Source organism: Plectropomus leopardus, chromosome 14 (assembly GCF_008729295.1).
Source record: "Plectropomus leopardus isolate mb chromosome 14, YSFRI_Pleo_2.0, whole genome shotgun sequence".
Lineage (NCBI taxonomy): Eukaryota > Metazoa > Chordata > Actinopteri > Perciformes > Serranidae > Plectropomus > Plectropomus leopardus.
This window is the reverse complement of record NC_056476.1, coordinates 28407515-28422577: the sequence shown is the minus strand read 5'-3', so window position 1 is coordinate 28422577 and position 15063 is coordinate 28407515. Positions and strand designations below refer to the sequence as shown.

The window sequence follows — 15063 nt, the reverse complement described above, 5'->3', positions numbered from 1 at the left end:
TCAGATAAACTTTAATTTAATTTGAATATATGGCTATACATCCCAGTGTTTATATTGTTTTTTTTTAATTGCATACTGCAGTTTGAAATAATATCAAAAATACCAAAGCATGAACATGTTGAGAAAGTAGCTCTTGATGCACTTAAAGAAGGTAGAAGAGTAACAGAACATGCATGAGACATTTTCTGCATTTACACATTAAGAATATAGTCAGTTTGATAACTTGGCAGTGAGTGTGAATAAAGGATTCCACCTAAACCAAACCCTGACATCTTCTCTCATTTGTCATTGACTTTTATCATCAGACAACCATGTTTGCTGCTGCTGCTGCAAATAAATGAATAAATAAAATAAAACAAAATAAAGTAAAATAAAACAAAACAAAACAAAATACACCTAAATAAAATAAATCACATTCAGATCCCCATCTCATCAAATTATTGCAACACATATTGAAAATGCATCAATATGCATTTGTGACAAATTTGTCAGTACAGCATAGCATTGTGACATTTTTGCATGACAATACTGTACCAATACATCGACCCAAGACTTGATTTTCTTATCGGGCATATAAATGATTGATATTACAAATACAAATTTAACTGTAGCCTACAACAATAAAAGTCTGTTCGATTTTTAGTCCACTATATGCACTTTGCAGTGATAAAAATGACCAGAGTGAGATGAACAGACTGGAAACAGACTGTTGCTTACAAAGAGTTACATAATTTGCTGTTGAGTAAAGGTCGGTATCATTATTAAGAAATGTTGTCATATTTAACATCCATTGAATTATTATAGGCCCTATGGAGTTATGATTGGCACTTATTAATCTGCTCCTGTGGAGCTTGAATAAATGTTATTGCAGTACTCAGCAATATCTTTTAAATCGCAATAATATTGTATCGGGACTTAATAATCGTGATAATGTGGTATTGTGGAGCCTCAGGTGATTACCACTTCTAATGTTCAAAAGTAGGGATTTAACAATGAGACTTACTGTATATTATTTTATTATTATATTGGCTTTATTAGTCTGTGCTCTACTGTACTCTACTTTTACTTTTGTAGCACTACTTTTGTAGAAATAGTGAGATCCTCGCTGTGAGACTTGGCACAGTGTGCTGATTTGATAAAACAAAGTCAGCCAAGCTTGCCTCCCTCCTCTCCAAAAACTGAGATTACAACTGTCATCAACAGATATATAATCTCTCATTGATGGATAATAAATCAAAGCCAAATTAGGTAATTGTTGTGCTTTTTGGCTTCATAATAAACTCGAGGCACCTGCATCCTTAAACATATTCACGATTTTAGTACAACACGTTTCCTTCCCAGTCATTTTTCAGGACACACCAAAACTGGATTTGTTTAGGCACATAACTTCTTCTGGGTTTTTCTAAGATTGATTGGTATTTATTTTTCAGAAAAACAGAGGCTCAGCTGTCACACAAATGTAAATTGTACTACCTGAAAGGCACAAACTGGTGCTAACCAGAGCTAATTTGACGCTACGGTAGATGTATAATAAGTCATTTTCTGAAACAGCTAAGCACTGTGCTTTTTCACACATGCTACCTGGAAAGGGACAAATGTTGATGGAGACTATTTTTGGTGGCAGATTAATAATATAATCAATATTTACAGTTACAGAAAAGTATATGTTAATCAAAACAGGTGGGAATTTACAACAGCTACAACCACATATGCACATGCATCCACGCATTCATGCATTCACACACATACAACCTCACAAAAACTCTTCACTCGATAACGATGGGTCCTTTCGACTACAGGTTCATGAATTATTCAAGGATTAAAGGGGACATGTCAAAATAGTGCATGTGTATCAATGTATATCAATAACTAGGTACTGGACCCCAAGATAGCATCTACTGAGTCCAATGAAATTGCTTGCCTGTAGGGGTGTAACGGTACATGTATTTGTAATTAACCGTTTCGGTACATGACGTTTGGTCGGGTACGGACAGGGACACGGGTGAGTTCCCACACGAGCGTTAAAAGTGGCAGAACGGAAGTTTCGCTTGTTTACTCGCCGCCTGCAGCTACAGGTGCAGCCGCTGACTAGCTGATGTCATGACTGAAGCAAATGTTACCGCTAGCGAGAAACCAGAGCTTTAAGACCCTCCCTTATCGTTAAGGCGATATGGCTTTAAAATAATACATGATACTTTTAAGCTATATCGCCATACATGATATACATCTCTTGAAATCTCTTCTAAAGTACTGTAAAATACTAAAATACAAAATTATTAAATTAAATACAGTTACAAATAAAGCAGCTCCTGCCATAAAATAAAGTTACACAAACTACTGTTTTAGTAAAGCTGAATAAAATACTGTTGTAATGTTAATAAAGTTAAGTATAAAGTTAAGATTATGTAAACAAAATAAATGATACAGCATAATATAAAATGAAAGCCTTTTTTTATCATTAGACGATGTATTGCGTCATAATGGCACATATGCTCAGAAAGTTTCTAACTCCCGGTTTAATTTCGCGGTATGCAGCTGCAGGGGACCATAAGTGGCCATTGGGAAAAATTGGACGCAAGACCGTGGATTATAGGTAGTATGGATACAGCCATGATGGCGGAGCCTCATTCATTCCGATGAGAGCTGCTCATTGGTGCATGAAGCAGAAAAAGCTCTTTTTCCGGGTATAGAATTGTATAAAATACCCAGATCTACTGACCCATAGAGCATGCGTACTAACAGCAGCCAAGTACGTCCGAGTGGGTAACTTCTGACGGCAGAGCAACTGTCTTCCAGATTGGCACCTTGCTGGCTTGAATGACGATCAAAAAATGTAATCTTGCGGCTTTTGGTGGTTTTTTTAGGCTCACAAAAAAATATTTATTCATTTAAAGATGTCTCTTTTCCAATGTATGTCAATGGGGGAAAGTCTCTCTTGATCTGTGGGCATCACATGACTGACCTGGATGGTGTAATTCCACTTTTGGCCACTATGTAAAATAGCACCTTGTGCACTTCCCGGGGGCTTGCATAAGACTAAGCGGAGCCTCCGTGGTCTGGTGTGTACAACTTTGTGTGCGGATCTGTGTGTTTGTGTGTGCGTGAGTCTTTCTCAAAAGTTTGATTATGTTTGCTGAATACATACAGAAGTTTTTAGGAAGTCTTTTTTTTGGGAAGGGGGCTTTTTGCCTTTAATTTGACAGGAAAGTCGTAGCATATAATGTAATGTAATGACATGCAGCAAAGGGCCGAGGTAGGAATCGAATCTGTGGCCGCTGCAGCAAGGACATAGCCTTTCTACATGGGGCACCCGCTCTACCAAGTGAGCTAGTGGGCGCCCCCACTTGAGTCTTTTATTGAATTTGTTGACAATACTAAAGAACTTCAAAAGCTTTTATTGCTTTTAAAGGGACAGTGTGTCAAATTTAGCTTTTATATGTATTATATATTAGCCGATTGCGACCAGCTGAAACCTCTCCCAGTTAAAATTCCTTAAGTGTTCGTTGTTGAGGTTTTAAACGTGAGTCGAATTATCCGCAGAAGTCTCCTCTTTAAAACAAATGGACCCAAAGGTGATGAAAAACTGTAAAAACGCTGAATAAACAGTTTCACGTTAAAAATCGGTGTTTCTCCTCTGCTGTTGGTGCATCGCAGACGGGCTTCTAGCCCGGCTTATGTGTGCTCAATTATTTTCGCTGATGACTTAATGTGTGCTCGCGGCTCACCGAATTCTGATCCAGACATTCAAGAGCTTTAGCGTCAATCATCCGCAGAGGTCCCATCCTCTCTGGCAAATGAGTCAGGGGATTTACACCAGTAAAAACACTGAATAAAGCAGTTTCACGTTACAAGTATGTGTTTGCTACACACTGTTTGGCATGTCATCGACGCGCCACTCTACGTGCTCACATTTTCCTCTGATAACTTAAGATCCAGAAACTTCAGGTTTTTTTTTTTTTTTTACCAGGAGACGAATTATCCGCAGACCTATCTTCCTTTCCAAAACAAACGGGCCCGCAGATTTAAGGAGCAGTGCACCGGATTCATAGGATTTAGTGGCATCTAGCGGTCAGGACTGCAGATTGCAACCAGCTGAAACTAATGCTGCATTCATTTGAAGTCGGAAGGTCATAGTTTCCAAGTTGGGAGATCGTTCCTCCGAATTAATTGTATTTGTGTGATTTGAGGTCGTAAAGTGGGAACAACGGGAAAGCTACAAAGAAAATGGGCTGCATTTATATGAAATTAAACTACATTTAAACAAGAGGTTGATAGCTGTTTCCAGTTTATTCATATTTGTATCATTTTATTTTTTATATATTATATATTACATTTTCATATGTTTTTATATTTAATTGCAGGTTTTGTTTCCAACCAAGTAGCAGCACACCAGACTTGACTCATTTAATCAACTGATCTCCGTCTTCAGACAGTTGATTGGTCAAACTGTGTGCTCTTGGTTGGTTGGCACAAAAACCTGCAGCCACACCGGCCCCCCTGTGGACCAGTTTGACATGCCTGCTTTACATGTAACCAAAAATTTACCTTAAATACGCAAATTAATAAAAGATTTTCTTACCATTGACCAAACATTGATTTTTGCCCGCCATGTTTATGCATGTATTACGTCAAGTCGGCGACTCGTGTTATAAAATAACATTATCAGTGTTAGTGTACTCATCTGGCATGCTTCATAGATAGCAACTATTGAAAGTAAATGATAACATCTCAGAACAAAATAACAAAAAATATAACTTTGCACTGTCAATTGCTTACACTGTTTCAATGCTTTCTGCTATTTCTGCTGCCCTGAAACGTCACGCAAATGTCACAAACTTGGAAACTCGGCTATCATCAAAATTTCCCAATTTTCCGCTCGTAATATATCGACTCCAGAAGGCTGCTCGTGTGTTCTTAACTCGTAAATATGATATTTACGAGGAACACATGAAGGCAGCATACTCCCATGTGCTATGCTTGAACTCCCACTTAATATTCCTTCAGTGTTGTTGTTGTTGTTTTTTCACTTGGAGCCAAATTATCTGCAGCGGTCTCTTCCTCTCCAAAAACAGATGGAGCAGATGATTTAAACCAGTAAAAACACTAAATAAAGCACTTTCATATTACTAATCATCGTTTCTCTGATGAGTCTTGTTGTGAGGGTGCTGCTAACTACAGTGGCCAAGGTGAAAACAATTAATACCCCTATCAGTGTTGTGTTTGTCCATTCTAGGCTACCGTAGAAACATGATGGTGCAACACAGCGATCACCATAGACGAGGACTCACTTTGTGGATATAAACAGCTCATTCTAAGGCAACAAAAACCCATTAATTCTTATTTTCACGTGATTATACAGTACAGAGAGCATACTTGTTGTATTATATCCAATTTCTGCCAATACATCCACCTAAATCCTACACACTGGACCTTTGAGCCCTTTTGGACTCTGCTTCCCTCTCTGGTAAAGCTTTGGCTCGTGTATGAAGAATTTCCAAAAGTATATCAGCTAAATTTAGCCCACCTTGTACAGCGTGTATCTTTATCTTGGCTCCTTCTGCCCAATAATCACAGGAGGCAACCCTCATAGCTCTGGCTTCACAGAGTTTTGGAGTACACCATTTTTGATTTTGAGCATGTAAATACAATATTCTATGTATAAGAAAGCAGAATATGCTTGCTGGAGTGGTAAAATAACCGGATTTCTATGTGCTCATGTCAACTCCATATCCCGTATATGATCATAACCAGGACAAGCCTCATAAACGAGTTATTCATGCACATTTAACTGCACTCCCTGGTGCCGAATTTACAATCAGCCTATGAGACTGCAACTAGTGGAACCAACAATTTATATGTGTTTGTTGTCAATATTATTTCATATGTTTATCACCTTTGCTCAATACTTGTCATCTTAAGCCTTTAAAACCTGAGAAAATGTGCCTAGTTACTTTCAAAAACATGCATGGCAGGCAATGGGCAACGAAATGAACCAAAAATTGGCAAAAAAAAGTAAAAAGTTACAAAAAATGACCTGTAAATTAGCAAAAAAAAAAAAACCCACAACAATTAAAGTAAAAAACAAAAACAAGCAAGGATATAACCTGAAAAAAGTGATAAGATGAATTAATATTATATATTCTCCAACACACTTTAAATATGTGATTCTAATCATCATAAATATAGTTTTCCCTTTTTCTTTTACAACATGTTTCTAATATTTCTCTCTCCTTTTTGAAAAAATATTTTTTAGGCAGTTTTCTTGTCAAACTTTGCCAATTTCTTGCAATTTTCCCATTGCCTTTCCCCATGTTTCCGAAGAGAATGAACCTTTTAGTTGCATTTTGAAAGTTTTTAATACTTCCGTTTTTAATACATCCTAAAAACCTGGGAATGTCCTAAAAATCCTAGAAATGTCCTAAAATCTGTAAAATATCCTGAAATCCTAGAAAGTTCCTAAAATCCTTGAAATGTCCTAAAATCCTAAACACGTCCTGAGGTCCTTGAAATGTCCTAAAATCCTAGAACTGTGTATGGGGCTGCTGCGAGGTTTCAATACTTGTGAAAGGCAGGTGAATGTCCACCTAGGGTTTCAAAGGGTTAACCCTGCCTTAAGGCACATCTTCTAAACCCCATATTTGACCCTAGACTTGATCTAACTCCTCACTAAAAATGTCTCCCCCATAGCTGGCCAGATGCTTAAAAAAATCACATATTCCCACATGCACAGGACATGCCCGGGTCAGGACCAAGTGTTGACATGTGACAGGAGGTTGTGTCTGTCAGCAGTACGGACAGCAGGGTTAGCTGCTGTTAGCCGAGATGCTAGCTCATCAAAACCACGACAGACTTGCCAGCCAGCTGCTGGAGTGCATCCTCTTAGCATTATTCTCACGTCTCCCCCTGCCTTGGCAAGGAGGCAGCAGGGCTACTGGTGACTGGTGGCTGTCACACGGCTGGATACTGGTCCCAGTCCTCCTCTGCACGACTCACAGGCGAACATCAGCTGAGCTAATTAAGGGAAGCTGCTAAAACAACCAACAGAATTCATTTCGCTTCGGTAGTGCGCCTTGCCTTCTAAGTAGCTTTTAATAGCATCTAAACGCACGATTTATGATTAATAAATGTAGATTTCTGAATTCAGTTAAAAAAAAAACACATCGAGCTCAAATTTAAATGGCCGTCAAAGGAACCATGAAAGAAATGTTAATGGAAAGCACACTGAATAGCGGCCAACGTATCGGATCTGCAAAGGGACATGAATAATGCAGCTGATGTAGGCTCGGTATCGCTACATTGCTACAAAATATAACGCTCGCTTGTGTCAAGGTGGAAACACGCAGCGCGGCTATATCGGAAAAATGCTGGCTTTGCTTTCAAAATAAAATCGCCACTCTCCGTTTGCAACTCGTTGCAGCCACTGCTCGGAGAGGAATACAACTCTTATTTTGGAAATCTTTACCGGTCCCTCTTCTTCCTGCTGTCTAGCTTGACGCTGATTAAAATATCTCACTACAATGTCGAGTAGCTAACACAACCCTTCAGTATAACACCGAACATGACAGCCAGCCTTCACATGAAAATAAATGAACTTCAACACGGAATTCCAAATAACGACGTTACAAAGCAAACACCACATCTATCCGACCTGTCAAAATGCAGGCAGCAAACGGCACAGCAATGACAGTCAACCAAACCGGTTAGCTTAGCACACGGGCTAACGACAGCTAGCTCGAAGACAGCTCGTATCGTGACACAGACGTGCACAGGCAACCGACGGCAAAACGCCACGGAGGTGCACTATTCCGAAGCATTTTGTCGCATTTTATCAAACGGTCTCCTTACCCGTCAGAATGCCCACTCGGGTCTGATGGTCGTGGTTGGTGAGCACCATCCCGTCCGCCGCCATGTTTACAACCTCTGTCTGCACCGAGCCGGCACATACATAGAAACAGTGTGGTGGTGTGCGGGCTGCTGCTGCACCTCTGGAGGACGGCGCTGTGTGTGTGTGAGCGTGCGTGTCCTCTGCTGGAAGTGTCCTCCAACTAAGAAGTGAAGATTTGGAGCTCCCTGAAAATACACTGGGAGAGAATACAGCATCACGACTTGTACTTTGTGAAAACCCTAAATAAGAGTAAGGTAACCTTTGTAAGAAATATGTTAGTGCCTGGTCAGTCATCAGCCAGTGTTCCATTTTGCACCATTATTTTGTCTACTTTGGTAGATTCCAGTCGCAAACTGTCAGCAGGACAAAGAGTCATAACACCAGCAGTAAAATATCTTCATTGGAAGAAAACTTTAATTTCTGTTTATCTTGAAGTGGAGGCAACTTAATCCAGCACACACAGTAACACAGTTACACACACAGTGAACCGGACGGACAGTGGCTGACTCAGGCTGTCTGAGGATCAGGGGCAAAAATTAATAAAAAGGGCACCAGCTGCCAAGGGTGGGGGGAAAATTGCTACAACACTGTATTCTGATATGTTTGTGTGGAAACATTGTATCGATACACAGATGCCAAGTATCGATTTTTTTATTTTATGAATCATAAATATTAAGAATGCATATTAAATCTTTAGTAGCCTACTGGGATAATGTAATCAATGTTTCAGTCTACTTGATATATTTTGCTGCAATAAAAATGACTGAAGTGAGATGAACAGACTGAAAACTTTATCTTATTAGATAAGACACATGTTGACAAAGTTTTACTTTGGGGATATAATTTGCGGTTTTAAAAAAAGGTAATAATTATCACAATATATGTTAGCATTGCTTTTCCTTTGTGTTTTACACAGGAGTTTTGGGTCACTTAAGAATGATGTCAAACAGAACAGCATAAACATGAGCACATGTTAATTATAAATGTGCTTATATCTTTGGGGATGAATAGAAATATTTTAAAAAGTACTAATGGCACAACAGAGTCTTAGGCCAAAACATGTTGGGCTTAAATATTCATTAGGTGGTTGTTAGTGCTGTAAATCTCAAAGGCTGATACAACAAATAATGAATTTGTCTGCAGCACAAACTGTTATTTAAGGGGAATATATAGGGCAGACATGGAATATAATATTTATAACTATGATTTTATAGGTGTTTAATCACCTGAAACTAAGAATTGTAGCGATTTCATTACCTTAAAATGGAGCTTTTTATATCTAAATACCCCCATAGTGACTGAATTTGAGTTGCTATCGCCATAAACTGTAGGCTACATCAAGACCTATGCTTAAGGAAGCAAATTCATCTATATAAGGTGTTCTTATTGTAAGCCAATGGTGTTAGTTGGATTGTCAGTCATCACCTCCACAGTTTGGAAGCCCTAGTCTGAATGTCAAAAATTTCTAGGATGCTATGGAGTTCTCTGTGATCCAAAAATCCCACAGGCCGAGACAGCTGAGGGACAGTATTGTCATACGCCCTGGGAGGAGGAACTACAGTATGTGTCATGTGATGGATGGGTGACAGAATGGCAACCGACAGTAAAATTTAACAAACATCTGTCATTATCATCAATATCAAATATTTATTAATTTTCAAGATGTTATCCATTTATATGACAGAATTTCGTCATTACGCCACTATGTTTTTAGATGACAAAACCACAAAAATGCATTATTTTCCATGTACTATGTGCGAAGTAGATTTTTATTTTTATTTTTTTGAAATATCACATTCTGCAATATGACAGTGATGGACAGTTTATGAGTAGTGTCAAATACTCACACTCATACTGTTCTGCATACAAAATGCGCTTTTCAAAATCAGGCTATGAATTTTTTATACATTAACATAATTTGTTTTTAATCCAAAATCCGTCCTAATGATAAATATCAAATATTCATTAATTTTCAGGATTGTAACTATTTAAATGCCAGGGTTTTGTCATAATGCAACTCTGCTCTCTGCTCTACTCTGGCTCTGACGGCTGTGGGATCAAAAGTTGCAGTTTGAATGGGTTTCAATTGTGCTTTTTTTGCAGTTAACAATATGAACGTAACTATTTTGTTTATGCAGTGTATTTTACAATTACTGTAGGAGCTGAGCTGGAAATTTCAATATTAAACAAAAATACACAATCTTGCCTAAATTTATGCCATATGCATGAGCACAGCCAAAATTATGAAAAAATGAAGAATGAAAAGCACAGAAAATTTGCCAAACAGTCCTTAAAGGATTAAGGAAAAGCTAATAAGTGGAACTTGAGTAAAAATGATTTTGTCAACAATAATACTAATACAAAATCAGATCAGTCTCCACTGTAGATTATCTTTATAGTAGCCACATCTTGTTCTTCCGCAGGTTTGGAGCTTTTCTTCTCCTCATTTCCTGTTGAGAAGAAGCTGGAGTTGACTTGAAGGACCCATTCTGTGATCCTCTGGTTAGTGTAGTACTCATCATCACTGTCCTCCGTCAGCCTCTCCAGACGACCTTTCAATTCAGAGTCTTCAGATTCAGTTTCAATAGCTGAGTCATCGGAGCAGAAATCTCTTTGTTGCCGTGCTTCGCCGAGACTGGCATCATGTTTAACCCTGACTGGCATCATCGTACCACTGTCATTGGCACCAGGATCGCTGGCGTCATTCTTCTTTTGTGGTGGCGGAGGGTCTGCCGGTGCTGGAGTCAACGTTGCAGCTGGTTGACCATCAAAGGTCTGTTTAGTCAGTCTGCTGCTAGTCTCTGAATCCTGGACGGCTGCCTTGTTTCCTGCTGCAACACTGATTTGACTGCATTTGTTAGACTTTTGATTTACTTCCCTGCATTGTGTAAGCAACACATGAAACAGTGTATTTTTTGTCATCAAGTTACCAGTTGGTACATGGCTGCTATATCCTCTCAGTTTTGCTGGCTTCTTTCTGTGTGCTGGTAGAGCATCAATGCGTTCCATTTTGCCGGAGATGTTTCTTGATCGGCTGATAGGCGGTAGAGGCATGCTTGTTGACTGTCTCGGTTTAGACAGACCCATGAGACGTTTTGACTTGGTCAGGACGTGTGCAGTGTCGGCTAATTTTGCAGCAGCTTGGAGATAAATAGATGATTGTGCTTCAATGTCTGCAACAATTGGTATATCCAATCTTCGGACGCTGATCTCCAAAGTTCGATTTCTCCTTTCGGAAACATTAAATCCCCATCGTCCGGACCTTCTGCTCCAGCTTAAATCTGACCAGTCCTGCTTGTTGTGAGCATCTGTGTGTGAACTTTTCATAGTTGTAGCAGCTTGTCGCATCCTCTGTCAGGACAACTGATCCATCTTTGACGCACATGGACCAACTTGACTCTCAGCCTTTCTTTAAACTGCCTGTCCTTTCAAGACCCCGCCCACTCCAGACACACACATACATTAACACACACACACACATACACACACACACACACCAACAGAATCCTGAGGAGTCACTTGATCTGTAACATTACCCTTTATTGGTTACCTGTAAGGACCCAAACTCTTTCACAGTTGATGCATCACCGACACACAATCACACAAAGGAGAACAAGTCTTGAACCCTTTGTGGAAATTGCTGATGTCTATGCACAGGTTGATCTTTGACTGCAAGATGAAGTTGATTCACTGGAACTGTCATTGCTAGCAGGGAGGTCAGAGGTGCAATCCCCTTTCCCATCTGACCCCAACTCCTCCTGATGCTCTATCGTGAAGTCACATGAATTTACTTGTGATTTTCAAATAAATTATCTTCTCCTTTATCTTAAAAAGGACAAATTCATTTTGGGGATTCGCTTCTAAGCTGTCTTTGAAGATATTGATATCAGTTTCATTTCTGTGTTCGTGATGGAGTTGATCTTTTTGTCAGAAGTGAAGTTTCCATACAAATTAAGCACACATTTTAATGGAATTACCTGAATCAGCCTTCACTGTCTTCAGCAAAACTGTTGGTCCTGTTCCCCAGACAGATTGTCTTTACTCCCTAAATACACACCACTCACCAAACGTGTGAAGCCTACAGTGAGGACAAGGGAGCAGACTCTGTTTTATAGCACCAGTTTAAACATAGATTGGAGTTTGTTTGCCACCCAGGCCACCCTGGACTCCCACACAGACATTGATTTGTACACCTCCTCTGTTCTGGACTACATCAACACCAACAATGGCGGTGTAATCACCTTAAAAAGGATTACAACCAGCATGTCATATCACTTTAACATCAGATGACACTCAGGCCTACAGTTCATCCAGGGTTAACCTGAAGTGGCGCATCAAAAGAGCCTTAAACATAAAAACGCTAAAGCCAAGTGCACACTGTACAATTTTAGTCCATTCTTTACCCAACTCTTGAGACACATGACTCATTTTAGAGTCGGACCGAATTTCAGCCTTGTTGGGCATTGTGTGCTGTGCAGTGTACAGGGGGAACAAGGACCAATCATCTGCTCCAGAACGGCTGTCAAATAGTTGGATGAAATTCTGACATGTCAAAATTGTGCTCTCACGCAATTGAAGCAGAGGTACGAGCCCATTCCTCAACGTCAATGCTTTTTTTTCGCTCTGTGACTGCGCAGAATGGCGAACAGAGCATCTGAAAATACCATGGCAACATGATGCTGAATGGAAAATATGGAGGTCAGGTTGGTCAAGCTGTGGCAAACAGCATGCATGTCTTGCTAACAGTAGCTAATAAATTAAAAACAGTTAAAGTAGCTAGCTTGCCTCCAGTTCTCTCTGCCAAACGGACAAGATATACTTTCCACATCTTGCAAGCCATCTGCAAGTCCATATGAGCCAGCGGCTTTTTTTCTTGGAGGTTTCAAAACACATCTGATGATTTAGTTGTAGAGTATGAGTTGAAATTAAGGACAACATTTCTGAATTGTACATTGTATGCCAAGCTTAAGGAATGAGGAGCATTTCACAACGAGTCACTGCTGGGGAGCTGACGGAGGTCCTGGCCTGTCACTGCCCCAGCAGCTGTCCCCTCATACTTTAAAACCACCTCCATGGTGCTGGTACCAAACCACTCCTCCAGAAGCGCCTAGATTGAAAAGTGGCTGATGGTATGCCACTACTGGTTCAGCAGCATAGCGGTCCATCTCTGGCATAAGGTAATTCCTCAACAGGATAAGCAGAGTGTTATGCCATTTCCTGGGGTGGTACGCCATTGTTTTTCACCAGCACATACAGTTTACAAACAGCAGGTGCTGCAGGCCATCTCAGCAGGACCACCCTATGATGCTGTACTGTAAATGTATATATTTTTGTCTTTATTGACAGTGTAGCACAACATAGTGCCATAAATAAAGGAATGTATGGATTTTTTACTAATATAATAACTAATATTAGAGCCAGCCTTAGATTACATGTTTATTGTTAATCTAGCTACTGTAGCCAGTCTGACTAATCAATAACAGAAAGTGAGAACATGATAACAGTTTGCATCATATTAAATGCCAAGTTGTGGCATATTAACCAAACATCTATCTATCTATCTATCTATTTTTTTTATTTCATCAGATTGTAGATTCCCTGTTGAGGCAAATTTGTGATATTTGGCTTTACAAATAAAACTGACTTGTCCAAACTGGCCCAGCAGTCCTCTGCACATCTCCCAGTTAAAGCCTCCTGTAAAATATTCACAACTTAGGGTATCTGATCTGGCATGGTGGATATATAGGACAATATCGTTGGAGCAGGAAATGACTGGTGTGTACTGCAAACCTAAACCTGAGGTTTCAGTTTCAAGTCACGTTCTTAAGAGCTCCTTAGTGACTCCATCTAAATCCACTTCCTGGTCATTTAATTAAAGCTGCTCAAATGGGGAAAGGGAGGAAAGGATTATTTAATGAATGGCACAGACACTGTGCACTTCAGGTGCAGTATATATAGATTGGGATGAATGAAAAAAATAAATAAATATAGTTCTGGCAAGAAGCCTAAGGATGTCTCTATCTGAATCTATCAAATGTTAGCTGATAATACATCACTGTCAGCCTAAACCCCCAAACAGGCTTTGCAGCTGCATGGTGGACATTTTTTGTGATCAAATTATTTCACTTAAAACTTGGGAAAATCCAATTTAATTGTATACAGATGTTTATATACAATGCGTTTTATTATTTTGGTTATACTGTAATTCTATTCAGTTCTATTTTTATTATTTTGGACTGAGTAATCTTTTTTTTCTACCAAATGTTTGTGTTGTTTTATACAGATAACAATGAAACAAATTCATTGTTATATGTATTTATTTTTATATTTTTTTGTTTATTTTATTAAGTGGATTTTATTTTCAGATTATAAAACATTGCCATTTTTTACCTTAAATTATTTATAGATTTGTTTCATTTAGTTGCATCTATTTATTTTTTCTTATTTCTTATTATTTATTGTATGATGTTACTTTTTTCAGATTTCTATTATATTACACTGACTTTTGCACTTTTTTACAATGTGTTATACGAGGATAATGTTCTTTTTCTTCTTAATAAATTGATGCATTTTGTTAACATATTCTACATACTATAATGTCATAATTTTTTTGCAAAGATATTTCTTAGTGTGACTGTTAAAGGGTTAAATGTTCTGAAATACACTGCACACCCAAGATGACTGCCATTCAGCGAAGATAATATCTCGCCCTTCAGTTTGTTTAGACATGGACGTCACCAAACATGTTAACGCTGCACGCAACAATGTGTCTGAGACAGGCGTCAGCTCTAGAGTTGCACTGGATGTATTATGAGCTGTGTGTTTGGGTCTGTGACACTGTACACCACCTGCACGGGCCGGCCGGCCTGCTGACCACAGTGAGCTCACTTCTTCCACTGACAGCCGGTGACGGGTGTGTATGTTTGTGTGACAGGACGGCGCTTCAAAAACCTGGCATTTAATGGATAAAAATTCTGAAAACTAATAAATATTTGTATATTTTTATTAGGATTGATGCTGGTTAAAAACATAAACTCAATTAAAGTAGAAAATCATACGAATGTACAATATTTTCTATGGCCTGATTTTGAAAAGTGCTCTATGTGAGTATGAGTGAGAGTGTGTGACACTGACAAAAAAAAAATGTATAAAAATCAATGTTCTCCATTGACATATCC

The 15063-nt window shown here is 39.0% G+C and overlaps 1 protein-coding gene across 1 annotated transcript in view; it reads right to left on the bottom strand.

Moving 5' to 3' along the window:
- Positions 1-8111, bottom strand: part of gphna (gephyrin a) — a 34852-nt gene extending 26741 nt beyond the window's left edge. Inside the window, exon 1 of the mRNA XM_042500511.1 lies at positions 7846-8111. Within this exon, the coding sequence (XP_042356445.1) occupies positions 7846-7909 (64 nt within the window). The 5' untranslated portion in view covers positions 7910-8111. The remainder of the gene's footprint in view (positions 1-7845) is intronic.
- Between the last annotated feature and the right edge of the window lie 6952 nt (positions 8112-15063).